At 31.2% G+C, this 27,375-nt stretch overlaps 1 protein-coding gene across 1 annotated transcript; it reads right to left on the bottom strand.

Moving 5' to 3' along the window:
• Positions 1-13,572: 13,572 nt before the first annotated feature.
• Positions 13,573-16,658, bottom strand: LOC142636523 (receptor-like protein kinase FERONIA). Its single transcript, XM_075810775.1, has 2 exons — positions 14,999-16,658; positions 13,573-14,644 (listed from the first exon to the last, which is right to left on the bottom strand). Exons 1-2 carry the CDS (start codon positions 16,656-16,658, stop codon positions 13,650-13,652), a joined length of 2,655 nt encoding a protein of 884 aa, XP_075666890.1. The 3' UTR covers positions 13,573-13,649.
• Positions 16,659-27,375: the final 10,717 nt, after the last annotated feature.

The raw sequence follows: 27,375 nt of genomic DNA on the forward strand, positions 1-27,375 counted from the left end.
TTCGTTATTTATAATCTCAGTCTACAATTACAAATGTTAGACTTTTTTATAGTTGTACTATGGTTATGTAATGTATTATAACCCTACTTTAAAACACAATTATTATTTTCATATATGTTCTAATAATTATTACTGCTTACTTAAAAAAAAAATTAGAGTGACAAGAGCCAAGACTTTTCAACGGGACTCTAAAAAAAAAATAAAGAAAAAAACTTTCAATGGGACAAAGAAACTGGACCCACAATCTTGGAGACTTTTGTAGGGGACAAGAACCTGGATTTCTTACGCATACGCTATTTACGTTATTACTGATTATTGTTTTTATGAATGGTCATTGTCCTCACTTGGCAGGAGTGGCTTTCAGGGCTTAAAGACGAAAAAGAGATGAGGATGGGTTCAAAATAGTTTCCCTTTAAAGTGGGGTAATATTATGGATGGGATTGAGAGATTTTCTTTCCAACTACCTCTAACTTGTGTCATTACTCATTACTTTTCCACTTGTTGAAATCAAAGCTTCCAGACTATTTTGACGATGTTCACAAAGTAGTTATTAGTTGGGTGGGTAACCTGTATAAATGATACATTAATGATGGGGCCACCCTATCTGCAATCAATGGATAGAGTTAATCCTGGTAAATGGTTTGGGTCAACCAGGTTCAGGTTTGATTCAGTGGGGTTTAGAGCAGAAATGAGTTCAGCCAAAATGGGCTTTAATAACACTTATATTCGATCTTTCACAAATCGGATTTACCTGTATTTTTGTTTGTTGCAAAAATTTTTTTTAAAAAAGTTTAAACATATATATATTTTAATTTTTATCTTCTTTTTAATAAAAATAAGAGAACAAAGATTTGAAATAATACATAAATTTATAAAGGACAAAATTTAGTTACAAAATTAGTTGTAATCTTAGACTACAACCTTACTTAATAAAATAAATATTACTACATATTTTAAAAATTTAACCATTGAATTGCATGTTCTTTATGCTCTTCATACATATGTCAAATTTTGTGTCAATCAGTTGTTATTTACTATATGATCTATAAGTTATATTTTATGCATAATTTTAAATTCCAAAAACTTGCAATTTAAACATTTTATTGATGACATAACTATTGATCTTTAATTTTTTAGAAATTTTGCAAGAATGGAGGATATAAGAAGAAGATGTAATCCTTGGTGGATTTTTCAAAATTTATCTCTAATAAAAAAGATATTGAGTAAGGTTGTAACTTTAGACTATAACCAATTTATAGTTAAACTTTGTTCATATATAAAATAAGAAATAAAAAGTCAATAGAATAATAACTAGAATTTTAAATTTTACCAAATAATAAATAATCATGGTAAGATTATGTATGGATTGCATAGGACAGTTTTTGTCTAAGCCATGTAATTCAAAAATATTTAAAAAGAGTTTTAAAAAGACAATAACATCTTATTACAGAAAATAATTAAACACTAAAAAAATATTATACAAATTCCATATAAAAGTAACTATGACAATTTTTTTATTTATTTTATAAATAGTAAATTTTTACATTATAAATATTTTAGCATTTTCATGTAATATGAATGGCTAAAGAATATTAGATATAAAAATAAAAAAAAATAAAATTAATGAGTAATTGAAACTTCTTGCTATAGTTAATTTCTTTAACATACATATTCATATTTTTGTTAGAAAATTTAGAAAATAAGTTTCTTTAATATATATTTTCAATTTTTCTTTTCAAAGTCGAGTAGAAACAAACTCAAAAATTATGAGTGTTTTCAATTAAAAAAATAATCGTCAAACGGTTGAATGCAATGAGAGATGATGGTTGGTAAGTTTTGGTCTTGACAAAGGGAGATCTTTGATAAGAAAGAGTGCAAGATCAAAAAAGTAGAAGACACTCGACTGGCATAGAATATCCCAAAATGCCAAATTTATAAATTTTCAAAATCCTAGATTGTGTATTTCTAGAGATTAGTGAAGTTGTGGGGTTCTTAACTTAAAAAATGAATGAATTCATTTACTAATCTATCTTAAATATTTGCATTGATATACCATATTAAATATGTTAAAATAGATGTAAAAGCAAAAGTATAAAATAGAGCAATACAATAACTTATGTCTACGAGGGTTGTGTGGTATTGCCTTACGGCCAACGTATACGAAAAAAACCCTTAACGGTTACATCTTTAATATATGAGAGTGTAGTACAAATCTTGTGTTAGAATTACATAACATGTGTATATATAAGAGGCTAAACCCGAAACTAATTATACACTAATTATGGTTAGTAGACTTATTGAAAAAATTATAAAGCCTTGGTCGTAACTACAATTTATAAAAGTACATGGTTTTATTTTATTTTATTTATCTTAATCACAACACACTCTTATAATTAAATCCACACAATCGAGGGCATCACATGAGAAATGTACAAGAAAGTATTCTATGACAGCATCATCCCTAATGTTGTAGATAAAAGTATAAAGCATGGGTATGCAAACTTAGTGCAAAGGAACATAATAATGGATTAGTATGCCACTAAACTTATTGAGTCATCTTGCTCCCAATTGTGGCTAAGGGCTAAGGAATCGAGCAAATTCCAAAAGCGCTAAATGAAAGGATCTTACATAACGTCATTGCTTCGGAAATCCAAAGCGAAGTACCAAACTATCAGCATCTCAACAAGGGAATGGCTGTTGTCACTATGTAAAAAATCTAAGAACTCTCTTTTATTGATATGAAGAAAAAAAATCTCATAATTGAGAAATAGATACAATAGTCCAGACTATATATACAATCTACAAAAAAGAAAGAAAAGAAACTAGCTATACTAAATCCGAGATAATCGGGAAAGTTCATTGGGCTAACGACCAATGAAATACAAACACATGGCAAAATTAGTTAACAGGGAACCGTTAAGCAGGGGGTTGAAGAACTTAAGTGATATGGCGCCGTATCCATAAAATTAGTAAAACTACTACAAAACGGTGCCGCACGTATAAAATTCATTAGTTCTTTACTTAAATCAAACGCTGTCGTTTTGGAGTCTAGCTTTAATGAGCTCGCAAACGAATGCGTTTCATGTCCCTGTTCTTCTTTGTTTTCAACACACTAGGCTAAGAAAAGGATCTTATGCGTTACAATAATTTCTAATTTAAATTATGTGGCATGATTGTAGCTTCTTATTATTTTACAAAATTAAATTAAATTCATATAGATTAACAAACACACACACACACACAAACATTTGTACCTGAAAAGATAGATTGAATCTACTATACTAAATTGAGTTAATACTTTAGAATGCTCACTCTCTCTTACATAGCTCCCATTCATTGGTGTTCTTTCAATCCCATAAAAACTGTTGTTGATGCAATTTTTTTCCCCACATCTACGGGCCATGATGTTAACGGTTAATTTTTTACAACCCACACGTAATAAGTACAGCAAAATAAACTTAATATATTCGGACCCAACAAATTGCCACAAGCCCAACTGCCCAAGATTGGCCCAAAGGCCAGGCAAGGCCACCTGAGGTTTCGCCCTCGATTTGCATGCAAGAATCCAAATTCTAGTTCAAAATTTATAAAAATCATATTCTCCACTTTTGGGATCAAGAGAATGTCAAAAATCAACTTAAGGGTCGAATTAAAAATTTTCAAAAACAAAAGTGTCGAAATAAACAATTTTAGGGATCAAGAGTTAAAATGACCAAACGTTCTTTTTTGACCAAAAAATCGACTGACTGATTGTGATAAATATTTTTTTAGCCCAGTGATAGATAGTCAATTGAATTCCCTTCATAATGACTGCTTATGAATCCAAATCAGAAACTAGCAAGATACTGCAAAAACAAGAAATAAAAAAATTCTACTTCAAATCTTGTTGAGATTGATGCAAGCAGTAAACGGCAAAAGGAAACAGAGCCTAAAAGACAATCAAGATCAAAACAGAAGAAGAAAAACGACACTTCACAAGCTTAATGCCTCAGCACGTGTGAAAGAATAAAAGCATGTGAATTAGATGGTTAAAGTTCCAGCTGTCATGCATTCATTGGTGTAGTTATAAGTGGTGCTAGTCATACTGTTAGGATAGCTTATAGAAAAGTTCGTTAGAGTTGGTTTTTGGCGCCTCTTTTGCATCTCTGTTTTTTACATGTATATATAGTAATTATTGCTTGTAAATTAACATTATTTTACTTGATTTCAATGAATTAGAGCATATTACCTCCAAACCTCTCCCTGGGACCCCTCACAACATTGAAACCATCAGCAAGCGTCCATGGAGATTTTACCAACAATGGTCCTAAAAGATTCCTGATTTTGCCACAATATCCTCCTTTTTACCCCTACATTGGATTTGAAGTAGAATTTTTTTTGTTGTTTTTAGGGTTAGGCATAAAAGATTAAATTCTACTTCAAATTCTTAGCGCAACAACAAAAAATGTAAAGATTTGTTTCTATTATTGACTAAGGCTTTGTTTGTTGTTTTTTTATATATATATATAAACTAGAAGAAATTTGGAAATATATAATATAGCAAATTTAGCAAAAATTTAAGAGAACTAAAACCCTATTGAACAAAACAGAGCAACAAGAAAAAAAAAAAAAAGGAAGAGAAAAATACCTAAGTTGCAATGAGCAGGGTTGAGCACCACACGCTCTGTTGGCTTTTGACTGATTGATTCCTTCGTTGCTTTGTGTTCATCTTCTCCAAGAACCTTTGTCTTCTTCGCTGCTTCATTTTCATTTTGTTCGAGAATTTTGCATTTGTTGGTGGAGGAAGCCATTGATAATTGAATTTCAGAGAGTGATATTGATGAGAGCGAGAGAAAAAGAGCAAGAGAGAGAGCTCGAAATAAATTGGATGAGTAAAAAGTGTGATTTTTCATTTTGTGTTAGCTATATTTATATGGTGAAAAATACTTACTCCAATTGACGAAAAGGTTGGGCTTACTATTCTGACTACTTTTAAAAGGGTGGGGTTAAGCTTAACTGCTAGATGTGCTTTATTTTGGGTTACTACAGAATTTAAATTTTACCTTTTGAAATTATATTTCATTTGCATCAATAATCTATCCATTCATATTTTCTGTTAAAGTGTCATATAAGCTGGTTATGCATGTTTAGTTCTTCTAATAAAATCATGTCACATCATTTTTTAATATAGACTACAAGAATAACCTAGTTTGTTGAAAATGATGTGACATCATTTTATTTGACGAACTAAATATGTGTGAATAGCTTATGTGGCATTTAATGAAAAATATGGATAGAGTGATTATTGATGCTAATAGAATATAACTTCAGAGAGTGATATCTTAATTCTTAAACATCATAGTGTAAAATACAAAAACCTCCAAACTTTAGGGGTGTAATTTACCCTATTAAAAATTTAAACTATTAGTTGGATTAGTGCCATATTATTCAAAATTTTCTCACACCAAAAATAAGAGATGATAACTAAATAGTAAGTTTTATAAACATGTTATCACATATATTTTAAATTTTACAAAATTTAAATCTACAATGCATAATGATATTTATTTATTTTTTTTAAAAAATTGAGAGAATTATTATCCTAAATTCTAATTTGATAGTTAAAATAATAAGGGGATGAAAGATTTGAATTTTGGTTCACTTTGCAAAAGAGAGTATGCAATGTCACTAAACTACGAGACTCTTGACGCTAGGGCTATAAAAGAGTCAAGCTTTGCCAAATAGTGTATGTTTGGGCTTGGCTCATTAGTAAAAATTAAATGCTCCAGCTTGGCTCGAGCTTGAAACAAGCCTAAATAAAATATTTGAACTCGAGCTCGGGGAAAAACCAAAAGAGAGAAAGATTGAGATTTCTCAAAGAAGTTTTGGTCTTTCCAAGAGAGCCTAAGAGTTTTAGGTTGCAGTAGATAGACCTTGTGTGACAGTCAATAGTGAGAATCTCAATTTGAATAGAATTGAATTGTTTTTTGTTTTGTTGAATAATAGAACTAAATTGTGAAGTTTAGGCAAAGAGGAGAAGCTAAATTAAAGAATTAGAGAATTGGATGTGAAGTTTTAGTCTATTTAGAAAATTGGATGGGAAAGAATACATTGTAACACGAAAAGGAATAGGAAAAGACTACAGAAGGACACCTAAGATGGTGAAGTCTATCTGTCTAAGCTATGTGTGAAGTACTACTGTACTAGAAGTGAAAATTGAAGATTCTAGAAAAACTTTGAAGTACTAGAAATGAAAAGTCTAGAAAAATGCTTATTAAATTTGTATTCTTGAATTACGAAGTCTCAAGTCTAGAAAGACTTAGGATTTGTTTGGAAAGAGTATTCATATATAGCTTTTTGTTTTGCAATTCATAATATAGTGGGTTTCACACTTGAATTTATTATTTGGCTAATATTTTTTAAATATAGTTTTTAAAAAACTGTATCTTATTTTCCTAGTTTAGAATAAGATTTTGAAAACGGCTAAAGAGGTGTTTTCAAGATATAAAAAATATTTTTAATGACATAGTTATAAATAAATTGAAAATAGTAGACATCACATATTTTTCCAAATTCTTTTATTTCTTAAATTAAGGAGTTTATTTTTATCACAAAAAGAATTGTCACACTTTAAATTGGAAACTTATCATTAAAAAAAAAGTACATGATGAATTCTATTTCCTTATCATTATCCACAAAAAAAGTAATCTACAGATTCTACACGTTATTTTTTGTAAATATATATTTTTTAAATCTCAAAAATAGAAATGGTTTCCCAAACAATTATTTTTTGTTTTTAGAATTTAGAATTTTTTTTAAAAGTGAGAGCTAAATACGTATAATATAAAGATTATTATTCAAAAACTATTTTCAAGTTCAATTTTTTGAAATTTTTTTTCATATATTTTTTTGATAACAGAAACAAAAACCCTCCTGCTAATTAGGCCCTTATATATTTGTAACTGAACGGGAAAGACTTACTAGTTATTAAGTACTCCTCATATAGTATTATATAAATTTTTGGGTGGGGGAAAAGCCATTCGTGGGCCACTTGGATTAAAAAATATACGTAACTTAAGTCTAGAAATGTTCCCTAGTCTTTTTTTTTTTTTTTTTTTGCTAGTAATGTCCCTTAGTCATGTTAAAAAAAGATTAGAGGGAAGAAAACAAAAATTAAGATAATGAATAGTTGTAACTAGTTTTTGTGTGGGGCATTTCATTATTAAAATATGTGTAATGTCATGATAATTAGTTTATTTAGTAAATATATATCAAGCCTTTTTTCAAGCTATGTATGAGCTTCAGCTTGACTTGTTTTGTAATGAACCCTATTGTTCACAAGTTTGTTCATGAACAATTTTTTTTGCTTGGACTTGACTTGTTTATGAAAAAAGCCGAAAACTATAGCTCAAGTTTGATTTATTTATAAACAAACAAACATGAACAAATTTTTTATCAAGTAAAGCTTGAGTTGTTCATGATTGGCTTGGTTCGTTTATAACCCTACTTGATGCCTACATTTATGGAATAACTATGCATTTTTTATTGTCCTCATGTTGTTTTTATAAGTTTAGGGAAATAATAATAATAACCTCTTAGTTTGCTATTAGTGATGAATTCAATCTATATTTTTTAATAAATTTTTTTTTTTATTGTAAGACTTGTATTTTATAAACCATGACAATTTAAATACTTTGTCCATTTCTTTTAAAAATTATCATTGGGGCAACCAACATAATGAGAGAGAGTTAACCATTGCATGGGACTTATTCTTATTACGGAATATATTCTAGAAGTACCTAATAATTTTTTAATTAAGACATTTTGTTTAAATGACAAGGTAAAAAGGGAAAAATATGCTCTGCAGCATCTGGTATTTGTTTCTTTTCTCTCACATAACTGTTGTATCTCACTAAAGAATGTGACCCACTAATTATGAGAGAGGAGAACCATAGATCTTGTATGCTTTCTGGATAATAGGACTGGGACAAATAACTTTGCTGAAAGGTCTAATATCACTGATGTAATGCAATGCCATTTACTTGAACGCGAGGTCCACATATTAACAATGAGTAGGAGTAGGACAGCCACCAATAAATATAATTTTCAAGTCCAGTGCAATGCGTGTGGTTCTGTTTGTGGACGGAGATCACTCACATTTTTTTTTTGAGCTTATACTCCTTTCTTTCTGTTACGCACTCACCTTTTATTATTATTATTATTATTATTATTATTATTATTTTATCTATAAGTATATCGCTCAAGGTGGACAATGTATGTGAATGAGTAGTGGAGGAGGGAGGGAGATCATTTGGTAGTGGCAACACTGATCGAAATGGAAGAATATATTAGGAAGAGAGCAGGTGTAATTCTTCTGGTATTCTTAGTGATGCTGATTCTCAACGCATGCTATTGTCATGCTTCTGCTGTTCAAGTTAAAGGCAACACCACTTTGCCGTGCAATGACGGCCTTGTTGAATGCCTGATCATTGAGGATGAATGGGACGCGTACGTAAGACGCATGCTTGCTAGTGGTTCCGGAGGCAATACCAAAATTTCTAACAAACCAGCCTTTCCTCCTTGCGGCGGAAAAAATGATCCTAGTTATTGCTACAGACCAGGTTGTCAAAAACGCAATTCTTACGACCGCCAATGCAGCCACTACAAATCTTGAATCGTTCCAGTGTGTTTCCTTTGGGCTGTCCACGTGTTCTATTGTATCCAATCTTATATATTATAAGTATTATCCATTAACGACTCCCTCCTTGTTGTAAGGGAAAAACAAAATCTGAATCTGTGTTTTACGTACTGTATATGCATGTATTAGAGAATTAATGTATATTTTGTTGGAAAACGAACAATTCCTAATTTTCATCGTCATAGTAACTTCAACTTGAGCAGGAAGTCGGTTGTAAACCTCATACGACGGCCTGTCCTCTCTTCTCTCTCTCTCTCTCTCTCTCTATTCTTATTATTATTTTTATTTTTTATTCACATAAGGTGTTAAAGGCCACAGAAGAAGCAGAGTTGTAGAAAGATTACATTTTGGGTAACAATTAATGTATAATCCACACATATTAGAAGCAATGCGAAATGGATGGGAAAATGGTGTTTTCCCCACCAATAAGTCGCATCTAGCAATGATTTCTATCCAACAATGGAAGGGTAATCATCTTTCTCATTTGATTTCGTCTTTTGGCTTTCTATTTTTTTTTTCTGTCTTTTGTTTTGGATTTTGGGTGTTATTTAGATTGGGTAGTGACCACAACACAAACGATGGCTCCCAAGACCCAAGTATTTTCCAGATTCCTGCAGCGGCTCCAACGTCTTCCTAGGTGCGTCTATGGTAGGTTGGAGGTTCGATTGGTTTGGTTTGTTTGAAAAAAGGGGTTTTGATGCTTGTATTAACAGAAAGGCTGAGTTTGATGGTCATAACCAGTAACCACCACGTGAAGGCTGCTGCGGCATCATCTTTGTTGGCATCTTTGCATGGTTGGAGGTAGTGGTATTTATGTTTTAATTTTATTAGAGTTGATTTTCTGAAACAAAGAGATATTGCTAAAGAATTTTGTATGCTAAACTCTATACATTACTTTGTGAAATTTTGTAAAACTCGAGACATGGTGATATTGGAGGGTGTAGCTAAAGAGTTTATACGGCATTTTTATCAAATTTTGGATTCATTCAATATCACAATGGGAAGGTCAAAACTCAAAAAAATAATTCATTCAATATTAATTAATCTTACTCTGCTTGGTCCTATATATTTTGAAAATTGTAAATTTTATTAATAATCAGTTTAATGAAACATACACACCGGTAAAATATCATTTTCGTCCCTAAACTTTTATAAAAGTTTATTTTCATCCCTGAACTTTCAAAAATTCATTTTTCGTCTCTAAACATTAGAAAACGTTTTACTTTTCATCCTTCCGTCTATGTCCGTTAGTTCATATTCTATGTGGCCTAACAGAATGATGATGTGATATCTAACTTAGACCAAATTATTTTATTTACAAAATTATTAATACATGGCAAAGAGTTATTGGCACACATGGATAATAATAATAATAATAATAATAATAATAATAATAAGGACGTAGTTTGGTTCCTAAGCCCAAAAGGTAAAAAGATTTGGGTCTAAAGAGCCCAATACATTGAATTTGTAGAAAGTGGACTAGAAAACTAGGTTCTAATGAATTGGATAACAATTACAGTGGGTCCAGATGAGAAGAAAATAAGAATAAATTGGTTTTACCCAAAAAAAATCGTCCTCAAACCAATCCGATGAGATTAGTTCTTGTATATACTTCTTTTGAATTTGATTACAGGTCCAGTTCTGATTGCTACAGTGTTTTTCACTCAATTCTCAGATAGATCCTCATGCAAGGGGCTCATTTCTCTATTATATACCCATCTCTTCTTCATCTCCACCCTCCACGTGTAGGTCAAGTTGTTGGCTTTGATCCTTGTCCTATCAGCACCTTCCAGAAATCTTAGGGACTAGCTATAAGGCTGCTTGCTACTGTTTAGGTATCACCTCCACATTAATGCGCCCAAAGGGTTAGCTGCAGAGCATTCAATGCGGTGGTAGCAGTTTTCCCTTAGATATTTCTTAACTTCTCTTTATCCTATGTTTCTCTGATATTTATCCTTATCAATAGAACCTTTCGAAGTGTTGCTTTTAAGGGCAGACCAAGCCTTTTGACCTTTGCTTTACTTAGTCGAGGAGGCATTCCTCCTCGAACTATCTTCCCAAATCTTCGTAGTCATAATTTGTTCGTGGCACTCTAACTCTTATGTCTTCCCTATCGTCTATCTGTCCTTAGACCACTAAGTGTCACCGGACATGGCTCATGACCCAATATATACTTTTAGACCCTTTATCCCTATTATAATAATAATAATAATAATAATAATAGTTCAGATTTTAATGTAAGAATTTATCAAGATTTAAAATAAAAATTTAAAACACCAAAATATCAAAATCCCCAATTTAAGCCGACTATTGATCTCCTCCAATCTCTTGCTATCGGCGCCGATTCAAGCTCTATTCTCCAATAACCACCACCCACCCATGTCCTCATCGGTATCATTTCAATCCATCCAAATGTTCATCCCTTTTTGCAATGATGACGAGCACTAGAGAAACCAGAAGGAGAGCACTAGAGAAAGAAGGAGATGATGACAATGACAACAAGTAGTGGGTTTCTTAGCAACCAATAAATAGTGGCCTTTATGAATTGCAATGAATTTGATCATTGTCCATAAAAAATATGCCATCACTTGCACACCAGTCTATGCTACAAGAAGATCTAGAGTTTTCTCAAAAAATAGAAGAAAAAAAAAATCCCTTCCTCTGTTCACGCCTCACAATATATAACACTCTAAAGATCCAAAACTTAATCGTAAGAGATAATAGAAGCAAATGCTAAAACCTACCCAAAAAAAAAAAACCCATCAAAACATAAAAAACGAATGAAAAATCAAGGAAGTTTTGGTCAAACGTCATTGGAGATGGACAACTTGAACTGGGTTTTTTTTTTTCTTTTTCTTTTTTTTTTCTTTTAATGTTTTGGTGTTTTAATTTTTTATTTTAAATCCTAATAAATTCTTAACATAAATTTTATTTTATTTTAAAAATGCCTCATCAGTTTGTAAGGATGCAATATCACAAAATATTTAATCCATGTGTGCTAATAACTCTTTGCCATATATCCATAATTTTATAACTAAAATCATTTGGTCCAAATCAGATACCATGTCATCATTTTGTTAGGCCACACAAGACATAAATTAACAAACATAGACAGAGGGATGAAAAGTAAAACGTTTTGTAAAATTTAGGGACAAAAAACGAACTTTTGAAATTTCAAAGATGAAAAACAAATTTTTATAAAAGTTTCGGGACGAAAATGATAATTTACCCTTATATGTGTGTGTCTGTGTCTATATATATATATATATATATATATATATATATATATATTGGTAATTTACATATTAAACCGACACTTTTATAAGTGCTAATCAAGTACTCAGGTTTTTCAGAAATAAAAGTTCATACCACATTCGTTATAAGAACCATAACAAATATTGAACATCGAAGAAATTACTATACATATTTGAATCATTTACTTAATTGTTGTTTTATGATTTATTTAATTAAAAATGTTAGTAAATGAATGTAGATGTCTTTTTTTTTCTTCACTAAAGCCACAAGTCAATTAATTGTCCCTCAACTTAAAACACCAAAATATCAAAATCCCCAATTTAAGCCGACTATTGATCTCCTCCAATCTCTTGCTATCGGCACCGATTCAAGCTCTATTCTCCAATAACCACCACCCACCCATGTCCTCATCGGTATCATTTCAATCCATCCAAACGTTCATCCCTTTTTGCAATGATGACGAGCACTAGAGAAACCAGAAGGAGAGCACTAGAGAAAGAAGGAGATGATGACAATGACAACAAGTAGTGGGTTTCTTAGCAACCAATAAACAGTGGCCTTTATGAATTGCAATGAATTTGATCGTTGTCCATAAAAAATATGCCATCACTTGCACACCAGTCTATGCTACAAGAAGATCTGGAGTTTTCTCAAAAAATAGAAGAAAAAAAAATCCCTTCCTCTGTTCACGCCTCACAATATATAACACTCTAAAGATCCAAAACTTAATCGTAAGAGATAATAGAAGCAAATGCTAAAACCTACCAAAAAAAAAAACCATCAGAACATAAAAAACGAATGAAAAATCAAGGAAGTTTTGGTCGAACGTCATTGGAGATGGACAACTTGAACTGGGTTTTTTTTTTCTTTTTTCTTTTTTTTTTTCTTTTAATGTTTTGGTGTTTTAATTTTTTATTTTAAATCCTAATAAATTCTTAACATAAATTTTATTTTATTTTAAAAGTGGCTCATCAGTTTGTAAGGATGCAGTATCACAAAATATGTAATCCATGTGTGATAATAACTCTTTGCCATATATCCATAATTTTATAAATAAAATCATTTGGTCCAAATCAGATACCATGTCATCATTTTGTTAGGCCACACAAGACATAAATTAACAAACATAGACAGAGGGATGAAAAGTAAAACGTTTTGTAAAATTTAGGGACAAAAAACGAACTTTTGAAATTTCAGGAATGAAAAACAAATTTTTATAAAAGTTTAGGGACGAAAATGATAATTTACCCTTATATGTGTGTGTGTGTGTGTGTCTATATATATATATATATTGGTAATTTACATATTAAACCGACACTTTTATAAGTGCTAATCAAGTACTCAGGTTTTTCAGAATTAAAAGTTCATACCACATTCGTTATAGGAACCATAACAAATATTGAACATCGAAGAAATTACTATACATATTTGAATCATTTACTTAATTGTTGTTTTATGATTTATTAAATTAAAAATGTTAGTAAATGAATGTAGATGTCTTTTTTTTTCCTTCACTAAAGCCACAAGTCAATTAATTGTCCCTCAATCTTAATTTCAACTCATTTAGAGAAAAATCTTTGGTAATCTACTGTTAAAGAAAAGGCAGAAGGAAATTTTTTTTGACTTCATAGTATTTTTTTTTTCTTGAACAATAAGTCAATAATCACACCATAGTGTAGTTATTTGCTATAGAAAGACACAACAATAATTACAAAGCTTAAGAACTACTGTTTTTAGTGCCCAAGGAGACATCTTCACTTGTGATACTAGTAATAGAATCAAGACCAGGGTAACTTAATCCAGTACTAGTCGTACTTAACTTAGTTCCACTATTCGACTCCAACACTTGTCCATGGTAAAAATTGTTGTACCAAGGAGCTCCATTGGCAGTGGCAACACGGAATGATACCACTTTTGAATCAGTATCTTTGGTTGCTTCTGCTTGCTCTTGCAGCTCTAATGCAAACTCTAGCTTTTCCATCACATCGTTCATTGTGGGCCGTTGGATTCCATGATCACATATACAACTTTCTGCAAGTTCCACGTATACCTTTAAACACTCTGGCACTATCTTGTTCGTCAGATACGGATCAATGATCTTGCTTATGGTCCCTCTATCAATGCATTTCTGAGCCCAACTAGCCAAATTTCGCTGCTCTTTTGGGAGTTTTGGATTTAGTGCCTTCCGAACACACAACACTTCAAACATCACTACACCAAATGAGTACACATCGGATTTCTCAGTCAATTGCTGGCATCTTGCATAATCTGGATCCAAATACCCCCATGTCCCTTTTACTAGGGTACTAACAGCAGTGTTATCCAAACCCATTTTGGACAATCCGAAATCCGACACCTTGGATACCCATTTCTCATCCAGTAGAATATTTGTTGTCTTAACATCACGGTGGATAATAGGATGCTTTGTACATGTGTGGAGGTGGTGCAAACCACGTGCTGCTCCTATGCATATTTGGAGCCTTTGTTTCCAAGTGAGGGGATCATTAGGTGTGTCATAGAGGTGGTGGCATAGGGTACCATTCGTCATGTACTCATAAACAAGTATCATCTCACCCTCATCATCACAATATCCAATGAGAGACAGAAGGTGCACATGACGAAGTTGAGAAAGCATTTTGATCTCTGTCATAAACTCAAGAGCACCTTGTCGAGACTCTTGTTTCATGCGCTTGATTGCCACCATCTTATTACCTGGAGGACAAAATATTGTTTTATTATGTTTTTAAAAACCCAATAAATATGATAATGAATGTGATTGATGGATTTCAATAACGTATAAGGACATATCAATTTGTAAGATTTATTTAATAAAACTTGCACTAACCCTAGCTAAAACCACTCTTATATTATTGTGTGTAAACAAAAATATTTACGACTTATGTCTAGTTTCTATAATATTTTGGAATCTATAAGATGCATAGACTTGTCCTAAAATAGTATCACTAATCTTAATTATATGAAGTTAGAAATCCCAGTATTACTGCAATTAGGGGAAATTCAGGAAAAAACTAGAAATAAAAAGATAATCATGGTTTTATACATTACTTTGCTCAAGCAGACCCTTATAAACATTTCCAAAGCCACCTACACCGATAATTAGATCTTCATTGAAGTTGTTGGTTGCTGTTTTGATTTCCTCTAGTCTGAAGTGGTGGCATAGTTCTCCAGGCAGTGATGAAGCTCTTCTCCTTAAGAACTCTCTTCTGTAGGGATCTGGCCTAGACCACCACCACCACTTTGCTAGTGGATGGTAAGAACCATAGTGCTTGGCCTTCTTCAGTTTGCAGAGAACCATGCAACAAACTAGAGTGAGCATGACTAGTAAGCCCAAAACACTTCCAATGGCAATGAATATTGTTGTCTTCTTTGACATGGACTCTTTGGCTGCCCTAGCAGGTTGTTGGTCAAGAAATGGAGCTGCAATATTGGCTCGGGCAAGATTGTTGTCTGAGTCACTTAATTTGAATACTTCCACGCCGTTTAAAATGGCATCAATCAATTCAGCATCTGATCTAGAGTGTAGATCAATGGAAAGCAGATGTGTGTCATTACCCTTGTTTTTTATCATTACTACGTAGTCCTTGTAGTAAGGCGTATCGTTGTCGTCAGTCCACAATAGTACATCTGCTCTTTCTTCAGCCAACTGATAGTCTATATAGATATAGAATTCCCTCATCCCACTGGCATGTATCTCGGACTCTATTTCGCAGAAATGGAGCCTCACAAGATAATTGAATCCTGTATTAACAAGTAAGCCCCATGTCAAATTAGACTGCATGTTCTTGGTTCTGTCTGGACCCATTGATATTGCAGACTGATAGACAGCATCAGGTGCAGTGTAATTTGGTATTTTTGTGTATTTTGGCTTCAAAGATGGATTGCGAGGCACGAAGCCTCCAGACAACATATAATCTCTATCCTCTGACCATTTTCTGGACATGCCTGTGTCGTCCTGTACTTGTATAGCGCTTCCACCTGCGTTTAATCGATAAACCATTTCGAGAGCCATGCTGTAGTTTATGTAGAACGGATTAGGTTGGCCGACGAAAACTGGGACGAATTCTTCACCTTTAATGACATCTTGTGGCTTGTAGTAGAGGTACATAGGCATGGAGACTATCTCAATTCCATTGATGAAAGCATGGTAATTCATAGAAGTACTTGTAAAAGGGATGAAGGTTAAGTTCAATTTTTGATTCTCATCAACATTGATGCAGAACTCTTTATAAATATCCTTTCGGTCCAATGAATCAGTATAAATGGAAGCACTGAAGTTTCTAAGTAAGGTGAACGAACCTGCTTTGACAGTGAAAAAGTCCTTCGAACTTTCAAAACCTGAGTAAACAGTGGAGTAGAAGTACAACCGGATGAATTTCGGGCCAGGAGTGACCGGAAACACGTATGTGAATTGCCAATAAGATAAACGGGCTGTCATGTAAGGGACAATCTCGACGGAGACTTGGCTTTGGGCTTTAGAGGTTTTAGATTTGTGATTAGGTTCTTCTGTTGGAGCGAATTTGGAGCCTTTGTCTCCAATCCAGTCACGGTCATCATTCCCCTTCAAGCTGCCAAGAGAGCCACAGTTAACGACAATATTTTCAATAGGATTGTAAAGAGGTGTAGAAGTAGCAATTGTTAAATAGGAAAGAAGGAAGAATAAGCAGCAGACGTATAAGGTAGGTGTGAGCATAGGGTGGCTCTTCATGAGTGAAAGAGGTGAGTGTCTGTAACAAATTAGAGAGGAGCAAAGGGCCCTTTCTATTCCAGATATACCAAATTAATTTGAGAAAAATTATTGAACTACTTGGATCATGCTAATCTACCCTAGTGTTTTGTAGGTTTGTACTTTGTAGAGAGTTGTAAATGCAAGAGCAACAAAAGTGTGGGAGTGAAGACTGATGTGCAAGTGAGGGCATATTTTTTATGGACAAGGATAAAAGTCTTTGTAATTCGTAAATGCCACTGTTTATGGGTTGCTAAGAAACCCCTACTTTGTTGTCATTGTCATTGTCTCCTTCTTTCTCTAGTGCTCTCCTTCATGTTTCTCTAGTGCTTGTCATCATTGCAAAAAAGGATGAATGTTTGGATGGATTGAAATGAAACCGATGAGGACATGGGCGGGTGGTGGTTACTAGAGAATAAAGCTTAAATATGTGCCGACAATGAGAGATTGGAGGAGATGAATAGTTGGCTTAAATTAGGGATTTTGATATTTTGGTGTTTTAAATTTTTATTTTAAAACTTGATAAATTCTTACATTAAAATCTGACCTATTATTATCATTTTTTTAATCCATTTGTGGAAATAACTATTTTCCATGTTTTCATAATTTTATAAATAAAATAATTTGGTCTAAGTTAGATATCACATCATCACTCTGTTAGGCCACATAGGATATAAACTATCAGATATAGATGGAAGGATAAAAAGTAAAACATTTTTTAAAGTTTAGGGACAAAAAATGAACTTTTGAAAGTTTAGGAACAAAAAACAAACTTTTGTGAAAGTTTAGGGACGAAAATGATATTTTACCTTTGAATCATTTACTTAATTGTTGTTTTATAATTTATTTAATTAAAAATGTTAGTAAATAAATGTAGATGTATTTAACTAGCACTTATAAAAGTGTCGGTTTAATATCTAAATTACCAACACACACACACACACACACACACATATTAGGGTAAAATATCATTTTCATCCCTAAACTTTACAAAACATTTTACTTTTCATCCTTCAGTCTATGTCCGTTAATTTATGTCCTATGTGGCTTAACAAAATGACGACATGGTATTTGACTTGGACCAAATGATTTTATTTCTAAAATTGTGGATATATGGCAAAGAGTTATTGGCACACATGGATTAAATATTTTGTGATATGGCATCCTTACAAGCTGTCGAATTCCAATGATGTTCAACCAAAACTTCCTAGATCTTTTATTTGTTTTTGATGTTTTGATGTTTTTTTTTTTTTGTAGCTTTTAGCATTATCTTCTATTATCTTATGATTAAGTTTTGGATCTTTACGGTGTTATATATTGTGAGGCGTGAACAGAGGAAGGGGTTTTTTTTTCTTTTCATCTATTTTTTTGAGAAAACACCAAATCTTCTTGTAGCATAGACTGGTGTGCAAGTGAGGACAGATTTTTTATGGACAAGGATGAAAGTCTTTGTAATTCATAAAGGCCACTGTTTATTGGTTGCTAAGAAACCCACTACTTTGTTATCATTGTCATCATCTCCTTCTTTCTCTAGTGCTCTCCTTCTTGTTTCTCTAGTGCTCGTCATCATTGCTAAAAAGGATGAATGTTTGGATGGATTGAAATGAAACCGATGAGGACATGGGTGGGTGGTGGTTACCAAAGAATAGAGCTTGAATCATTGCCAACAGCGAGAGATTGGAGGAGATGAATAGTCGACTAAAATTAGGGATCTTGATATTTTGATGTTTTAAAATTTGATTTTGAACCTTGATAAATTCTTACATTAAAATTTGACCTATTATTATTATTATTTTTTAATCCATGTGTGCCAATAACTCTTTGCCATGTGTTCATAATTTTATAAATAAAATAATTTGGTCTAAGTTAGATATCGCATCATCAGTCTGTTAGGCTACATAGGATATAAATTAACAAACATAGATGTAAAGATGAAAAGTAATGTTTGGAAAATCTAGACCCCGGTTGATAGAATTAACAAGTTTTAAACTCAAGTTGTTAATTAGATTTATTATGAATAAATCTTGTTAAATCAAACTAACATCAATATCATGTCAATATCATGCACAATGGAAAATTAAATAAGACAAGATATAATAACCCAGGAAAATCAATGAAACAAACTAATTTCACAATAAAAAACACGGGGGGAAACCTTCCCAAAAAGTAATCCACTATAATAAAGAGAAGTTTCAAATCTAGCACAAAACTTTTGTCCCTAGACTCTACAATCCTCGTAGACGAACTTACAGCAAAAACCTTCTACCGTTTCAGAACCTCTAAACTCTTCAATATATGAACGTCGCTCTTTTTACACGGATCCCAGTACGTGACTAACTCACCTACTTGAAGAAAATGTTAGTTGCAAAGTTCTTCACTTCATCAATAATGAAGATCAAGAAGCACTTGGTTACAAAACCTTAAGGCATAAAGACACAATAGCTTCTTTTAGAGAGAATAAGGCACTCATTCACCTTTTGTATGTGTTCTCCTTGTATTCTTTTTGTGACGGCCTTTAAAATAAGTCTTATATATGCCTAGGGTTGTGAGAAAATAAACCCTACACAAATACATAAGCAATGGCTGAAAATCAAATCTGCAAATATGAATTTCATAATTCTCGATAGATACCTCAATAGATAGTATCTGTCGAGCCTCGATAGATAGCTAGCTGTTGAGTTATATGTTTGGTTTTATTGAATTAGCACTTCTTTACTTGTTTCTTGAACAAACTTGCATGACTTTAATACTTGAACTTGGAACCTTGTTCCTTGAAGTATCAAACATATCCTAAATCTACCCAATTACAAGTAAAATGCGTTTTTTAAAGGATTAGCCAATTTTATAAAATATTGATATATATTCCTAACATGATACACATATGTCCCAACAAGTATGACGCTTTCTAAACTTTAGGGATGAAAAATGAATTTTTGAAAGTTTAGGGACGAAAAACAAACTTTTATGAAAGTTTAGGATCTAAATAGCTAGTTTATGTCTATATATATATATATATATATTAGAGAAATTTCATGATTAACACAACAAAATCTCACAATATCTATACAATAATCTTATATTGAACTGTTGTGAGTTTGGGGTATAATTTTATTATACTTTAACATATGGTAAATTAACATCTCAACTTGTTGAAAACATAAGGTGAGCTTTATTATAAAAGTAGAATTTTTTACATTAAATTTATAAATGATGAATCAGAATAAAATTTAGGTTTAATTATACATTTATTGCCTATTTTGACCTAGCTTTTCAGCTAGTTTTTAGATTTTATGTACAAATTTTTAGTGGGTTCCAATTTGATTAACTGGTAAAGTTTCTAATGGTTGAATAAGAGATATATGGTTCAATCTCCATCTACACCAAAATCGATTAGTGTCTTGGTCTGATGATAAATAACAAATTCATTAGAAACAGACGTCATCTCTATAAAAAAAAATGTACAAATTTTTAAAACTCACTTTTTCTTCACTTTTTATAATTTTTTCTCAAAATACAAACATACTTTGGCACACATTCAGTAAACAAAATAGCAAAAAACTAAATAAACTAGAACAAAGTTTGGCTATAAACTTGGTTATAGCCTAAGGCTATAACTTCCATTAAGAAACTAACATAACTACATATTTTGAAAATCTAAACTGATCCCAAACAAATGCTTAATCCTCAACTTTTATCTCATATTTTAATATGGTATTCATCTTTAATTTGAAATGTTTCTTTTTGTTGTTGATTCTCACTTTGATACGAGTAATACTATATATATATATATATATATATATATATTTTTTTTTTTTTTTTGAGAAACTGTAATACAATAGATATAACGAAAAGTTAAAATAATTTCTAATTTAAATTATGTAGTATGTTAATTTGGGAATACTTTTACTGTAGCTATTTGTTTTTTTTTCGCCCATTGCATTCTAAATGCATAGATCTTTTCACTCAAATAACACCAAGAAAACTGTTTTCATCATAGCTGTTCATTTCTTTGCCACCAAAGGCTAGACTAGCCTTTCATCAGTCATCCCATGGCCCATTTCTTACGCATACACTATATATGTGATTACTGATTATTGTTTTTATGAATAGTCATTGTCCTCACTTGGCAAGAGTGGCTTTCAGAGCTTAAAAACGAAAAAGAGATGAGGATGGGTTGAAAATAATTTCCCATCAAAGTGGGGTAATATTATGGATGGGTTTGGGAGATTTTCATTCCAAGCATCTACCTCTAACTTGTGTCTTTACTTTTCCACTTGTTGAAATCAAAGCTTCCAAACAATTTTGACGATGTTCTCATAGTAGTTATTAGATGGGTGGGTAACCTGTATAAAGGATACATTAATGATGGGGCCATCCTATCTGCGATCAATGGATAGTGTTAAACCTGGTAAATGGTTTGGGTCAACCAGGTTCAGGTTTGATCCAGTTGGGTTTAGAACAGAAACGAGTTAAGCCTAAATGGGCTTTAATAACACTTATTCGATCTTTCATAAATTGGATTTACCTGTATTTTTGTTTGTTGCAAAAAAAAAGAAATTTTTTTTAACATAATCTTTTTAATTTTTATCTTCTTTTTAATAAAAATAAGAGAACAAAGACTTGAAATAATACATAATTATATAAAGGACAGAGTTTAGCTACAAAATTGGTTGTAGTCTTAGGCTATAACCTTACTCAGTAAAATAAATATTACTACATATTTTGAAAATGTAACCGTTGAATTGCATGTTCTTTGTGTTCTTAATAGATATGCCAAATTTTGTATCAATCAGATGTTATTTACTATATAATCTATAAGAAGATATTTTATGCATAATTTTGAATTACAAGAACTTGCAATTTAAATATTTTATTGATGACATAGTTATTGATCTTTAATTTTTCAGAAATTTTGCAAGTATGGAGGATATAAGAAGAAGATGTAATCCAATGGTGGATTTTTCAAAATTCACCTTTAATAAAAAAGATATTGAGTAAAGTTGTAGCTTTAGACCACAACCAATTTTGTAGCTAAATTTTGTCCATATATAAAATAAGAAATAAAGTCAATAGAATAATAACTAGAATTTTAAATTTTACTGAATAATAAATAATCATGGTAAGATTATGTATGGATTGCATAGGACAGTTTTGTTTCAGCCATGTAATTCAAAAATATTTAAAAAGACAATAACATCTTATTATAGAAAATAATTAAACACTAAAAACATATTATACAAATTCCATATAAAAATAACTTTTGACAAATTTTTTTTTTATAAAAAGTAAATTTTTTACATAATAAATATTTTAGCATTTTCATGTAATATGAATGGCTAAAGAATATTAGATATAAAAAAAAAACAAATAAAATTAATGAGTAATTGAAACTTCTTGCTATAGTTTCTTTAACATACATATTCATATGTTTGTTAGAAAATTTAGAAAATAAGTTTCTTTAATGTACATTTTCAATTTTTTTTTAAAGTCCAGTAGGAACAAACTCAAAAAGTATGAGTTTTCAATTAAAAAAATAATCGTCAAACGGTTGAATGCAATGAGAGATGATGGTTGGTAAGTTTTGGTCTTGACAAAGGGAGATCTTTGATAAGAAAGAGTACAAGATCAAAAAAGTAGAAGACACTCAACTAGCATAGAACATCCCAAAATGCCAAATTCCTAAATTTTCAAAATCCTAGATAGTGTATTTCTAGAGATTAGTGAAGTTGTGGGGTTCTTAACTTAAAAAATGAATGAATTCATTTACTAATCTATCTTAAATATCTGTATTGATATATGATATTAAATATGTTAAAATAGATGCAAAAGCGAAAGTATAAAATAGAGCAATACAAGAATATGTATATGAGAGTTGTGTGGTTCAACCTACGGTCAACGTACACAGAGAAAACCCTTAAGGGTTACATCTTTAATATATAAGAATGTAGTACAAATCTTGTGTTACAATTACATAACATGTATATATATAAACCCTAAACTAATTATACACTAACTATGGTTAGTAGACTTATTGAAAAAATTATAAGGCCTTGGTCGTAACTACAATTTATGAAAAGTACATGGTTTTTTCCCCCCTAGTTACATTCTATTAAATGTAAAAATTACATATATGCAATATCTATTGATCTAAGTTTTGAAGTTAAATTACAAAGTGAGAACGTGTTAAGCACCCACTTTGTCAAATAGAAACTGGTCTTTAAGATTAAGGTGGCCTTTAAGAATAAACAAGTTTTAATACAATAGATAATAGCTCTAACAATTTGCAAGAACATAAAATAAAAATAAGTTTAGAACAATCTCACAATGCTATAAAATCACGTTGCGAAAGCATTATCCTTAAATATTGATTCGTGCCACTCAAAGTGAAACTCGGTGAGATTGATTTTCTTGATCAAACAACCCACAAGGATTAGATTATAGTGTTTACCTTCGTTATGGACGCACTTCCACTCATGAAGGTTCATGAACAACTTTCTAATATCGCTTTTCCTTAAAACAATTAAAACTGTAGAAAAAATATATGGGACAGAAACTGTAGAACCCATAAGGATTAGATTATAGCGTTAACCTTTGCGATGGACGCACTTCCACTCATGAAGGTTCATGAACAACCTTCTAATATTGCTTTTCCTTAAAAGAATTAAAACTGTAGAAAAAAATATATGGGACATAAAGAGAATAGAAATTGTGTATATGGAAATATAGAGTAAAATGACTTATAGGAATGGTGTAGTGATGAAAATTATATAGGCCATTCATGACACTAATAGCATATAGTTATTAGTTACTAAAAACTCGTAAAAGCCCAAAGGCTAGATTACCCATTATTGTTAAACAACTATTTTTCTCATAATTGTCCAACAACTATTTTATTCTTTATTGCCCAACATAAATTCTCAACGTCTAGAAAATAAAAAATAATAAAAGTGTTTGAAAAACACACCCACACCAACACATGTCCCATCATACATACATGTAAAATCATAAAGAATATCATACAATCATTTTGGATGAACTGAAATATGAATTTGGAACATGGAATTTTGAATTTTGAAAATAAAATTTGGATTTTGAAAAGAACATATGAACAACACAAAACATGAATTTATTTTGAGGGAGTTAAAGGAAAAACAAATTTGACTAGATTTTTTATATACCTTTTGTATTCAACATAACCAATTGATTGAAACATGGTAAGGATAAACAAAATTTTAAGTTTAGTATACAAAAATGTTGAGAGGAAAAACCAATTTTTACATGTGACTAGGATTAAGCAATGTATGAGCATTTGGCAAATGAAGAACATGCAAGAACAAACTTGATTTCATATGAAATTATTAATAAATTAAGATCTAACATCACAAAAAAATAAAGAACATGCAAAAACGAGCAAAGTTTCATATGATTTTACCTTAGAACACAGATCTAGCATAAGATTATAAAGAGAATGCATAAGTTTCCTATTTAGATCCTAATTAGCATGGCAAAGCAATTTGAACATGAAAACATAAACTCCATAGCAATTACAACAACTTAAATATCATAAAAATATAAGCATCATAATCACACAAGCATGATAACATTACAACAAAATTATGAAAGAAATTTCCTGCATATAATTAAATAGGAAGATGATCATGTATGCCTAACTTTGTTGCTTCCTCTAGAACTCTATAGGAACTATTCTAAGGTCTTAGAGAGAAAGCAAAAAACACACAGAATCTTGGCTCAAAAAAGTATGAAAAATAGCCTCTATATCCTCTAAGATGCTAGGGGATGGCCGGATGGGTGCCTTGGATGGGGTTGTCTCCCTCTATTTATAGGGGGAAAGAAGGCTTTAGAAGAGGGTGGAGCCTCTTGAGCAGTGCCGGTTCATAGCTGTCAAGTTTTAAATTCAAATATAAAAGGGATTTAAGGTTTGTTGCATAAAATCTCATTATGGGTTTGACAGTTGGATGCAGTGTTTTGAACTTCTAATGGCTAATGGATTAGATTCCATATTTTTGCACATTAAAATCTTCAGGATTTACCACCGCTTCCCCTTGGTGCAGTGGTCACTTTACAAGTATAAATACTTGTGGGGTGTGAGAGGCAAAGGCTGGGGTTCAAGTCTCCAGAAAGGAGCTTCACACACATATACACTTAGATTAGGGTAGAGTAGAAATTCTATCTTGTATAAAAATAAAAATAAAATCTTCAGGATTTGGTTAATTTCCAGCAAAAAAATGATTACTTTTAATATTAATTAATTCCAAATCATTATTTTAATTAACAACCATTAAGGATTATTAATATTTAAATAAGAAAAGAAATTTTATTTTGTGTGTATATCCACATAATTATTTCTAGCCTTATCCAATAGTATTTTGACATGAAATTAATTTCAAATCAATGTTTTGATGGTCCAATTAAAATTAATTGCTTATAATTATACATAATTCAGCCTTAAATACAGATGTATACTAGCAATTGAAATTTGATGTTGCGATATCATGTGATTGAATGGTCAGATTGAGGCCCATGACATGTCGTTTTAATCGTTAAATTCTCTAGATTCATTTTGTGAAAAGTAATCTAATATCTAACGATTCAAATTATGATTTTGCCCTTGGGGTAGTGACCATTTTGTCTCTAGATGAGATTAAATATAGGTTATAAAATAAGTTGTCTGCGCAATACACATTCATACGGTCAAGTCCATACAGCATTGGGTACTACAATCCCCACGACTTAAAATCTTGACATTCTCATTAGAACTTGCTTTGTGATGTATTGCCCTAAGCCATAAAGCATTAATCAAGCAAGCAATGATACTATTTCTCATAGCTCGAGAAAAATGTTAGCCAAATCTGCACTATACCCAAAACTGACTAGTTAAGTTATGATTAGGGTTCCTCGAAGTTGCTTCTATAGTTCCATTCGACAAAGGCCCAATGTGGGACTCAATACATCACATAACACACTCTTATAATTAAATCCACACAAGTGAGGGCATCACATGAGAAATGTTCAAGAAAGTGCTCTATGATAGCATTATCCCTAATGTTGTAGATAAGCGTAAAAAGCATGAGTATGCAAACTTAATGCGAGGAACATGATAATGGATTAGTATGCCACTAAACTTATTGAGTCATCTTGCTTTAGTTGCTCCTAATTGTGGCTAAGGGCTAAGGAACCGAGCAAATTCCAAAAGCCCTAAATGAAAGGATCTCACTTAACATCATTGCATCAAGCCTTGAAAACCATATAGAGTCAGTCAGGAAGGCTATGAGACTTGAAGAGGATTTCAAAAATAATGCCATGAATGGAAATCCAAAGTGAAATATTAAACTGTCAGCATCTCAATAAGGGAATGCCTGTTGTCACTATATGTCAAAAATCTGAGAACTTTCTCTAAATAAAACTCAGTTTTATTGATATGAAGCAGTGGCGGCTCTAGGAATTTTGTTTAGGGGGGTCATTAAAAAATTTTAATTAAAACAAACTTGAATATATTGAGTTATCGACAAAAAAAATTAATACATGAAGTTTTACAATTTTTTCTACAAATTTTAAAATTTCAAATTGTTATATGATAGTTCATTATGAGTTTCTATTGCCAATGTGGGTAGTTATGAGCATATGACCATTTTTTTTGTTAAATTTTTCTAACATTTTTTTTTTATGCAATTGTTATTATCTATTTGTTATTGTTTTTATAAAAAAAATATAAACAAAATGACTAAACTAAACTCATTAGCTTTGTATTAATTATTGACACACACAACCATACTCATTCATACATAAATTTATACACTATGTGTCTACTTAATCAATCAAATGCTTGGACAATCACTAACTTTACAATTTTTTTAAATTTTTTTTTACTAACTTTATAACAAAAAGTTATTATAACATGATAACAATACATACACATGTAACAAACCATCTCTATTTCCTAATTATTAAATTATATAAACTTATATTATATTTATATTGTACACACAAACGTTCACACACATCATAATTCACATAAATAGTATTATACAAAAAGTAATGCACACAATTAATATTAGACACACTCACACATATAATATAAATTTATAAAAATGGTGATACTTACAATTCACAAACACTTACATTTTATTCATAGAGTTGAAAATACTTGTATTAAGAGTGTGAAAAATTTAAGTCAAGGAGTGCAAAAATATTTTTAAAAATAAATTAAAATATTAAACTAACAAAAAATAATATTATATATATATATATATATATATATATATATATATATATATATATATATATGTATATATTTATTTGAAGTCAGGGGTTCATTTGATCCCTGAATATAGAGTAGAGCCGCCACTGATATGAAGAAAAATATATGTAAAAAATCTGAGAACTTTCTCTAAATAAAACTTAGTTTTATTGATACGAAGAAAACAAATCTCAAAACTGAGAGATAGATACAATAGGCCAGACTATATGTACAATCTACAAAGAAGAAAGAAAAGAAACTAACTATAATAAATCCGAAATAACATGGGAAAGTTTGTTGGACTAACTACCAATGAAATACATACACATGGCAAAAATAGTTAACAGGGAACCGTTAAGCAAGGGGTTGAAGAACTTAAGTGATACGGCGTTGTTTCCATAAAATCAGCAAAGCCACTACAAAACGGTGCCGCATGTATAA

The sequence above is a fragment of the Castanea sativa genome, chromosome 5, assembly GCF_040712315.1.
Source record: "Castanea sativa cultivar Marrone di Chiusa Pesio chromosome 5, ASM4071231v1".
NCBI classification, from domain to species: domain Eukaryota; kingdom Viridiplantae; phylum Streptophyta; class Magnoliopsida; order Fagales; family Fagaceae; genus Castanea; species Castanea sativa.

What these genes read in the sequence shown, in the direction of transcription:
- LOC142636523 (XM_075810775.1), bottom strand. Translation starts at nt 16,658, where the DNA reads ATGAAGAGCCACCCTATGCTCACACCTACCTTATACGTCTGCTGCTTA. An exon ending in TAAGGGTCTGCTTGAGCAAA is followed by an intron (nt 14,645 to 14,998) that starts GTAATGTATAAA and finishes TTTGTCCTCCAG; the next exon opens with GTAATAAGATGGTGGCAATC.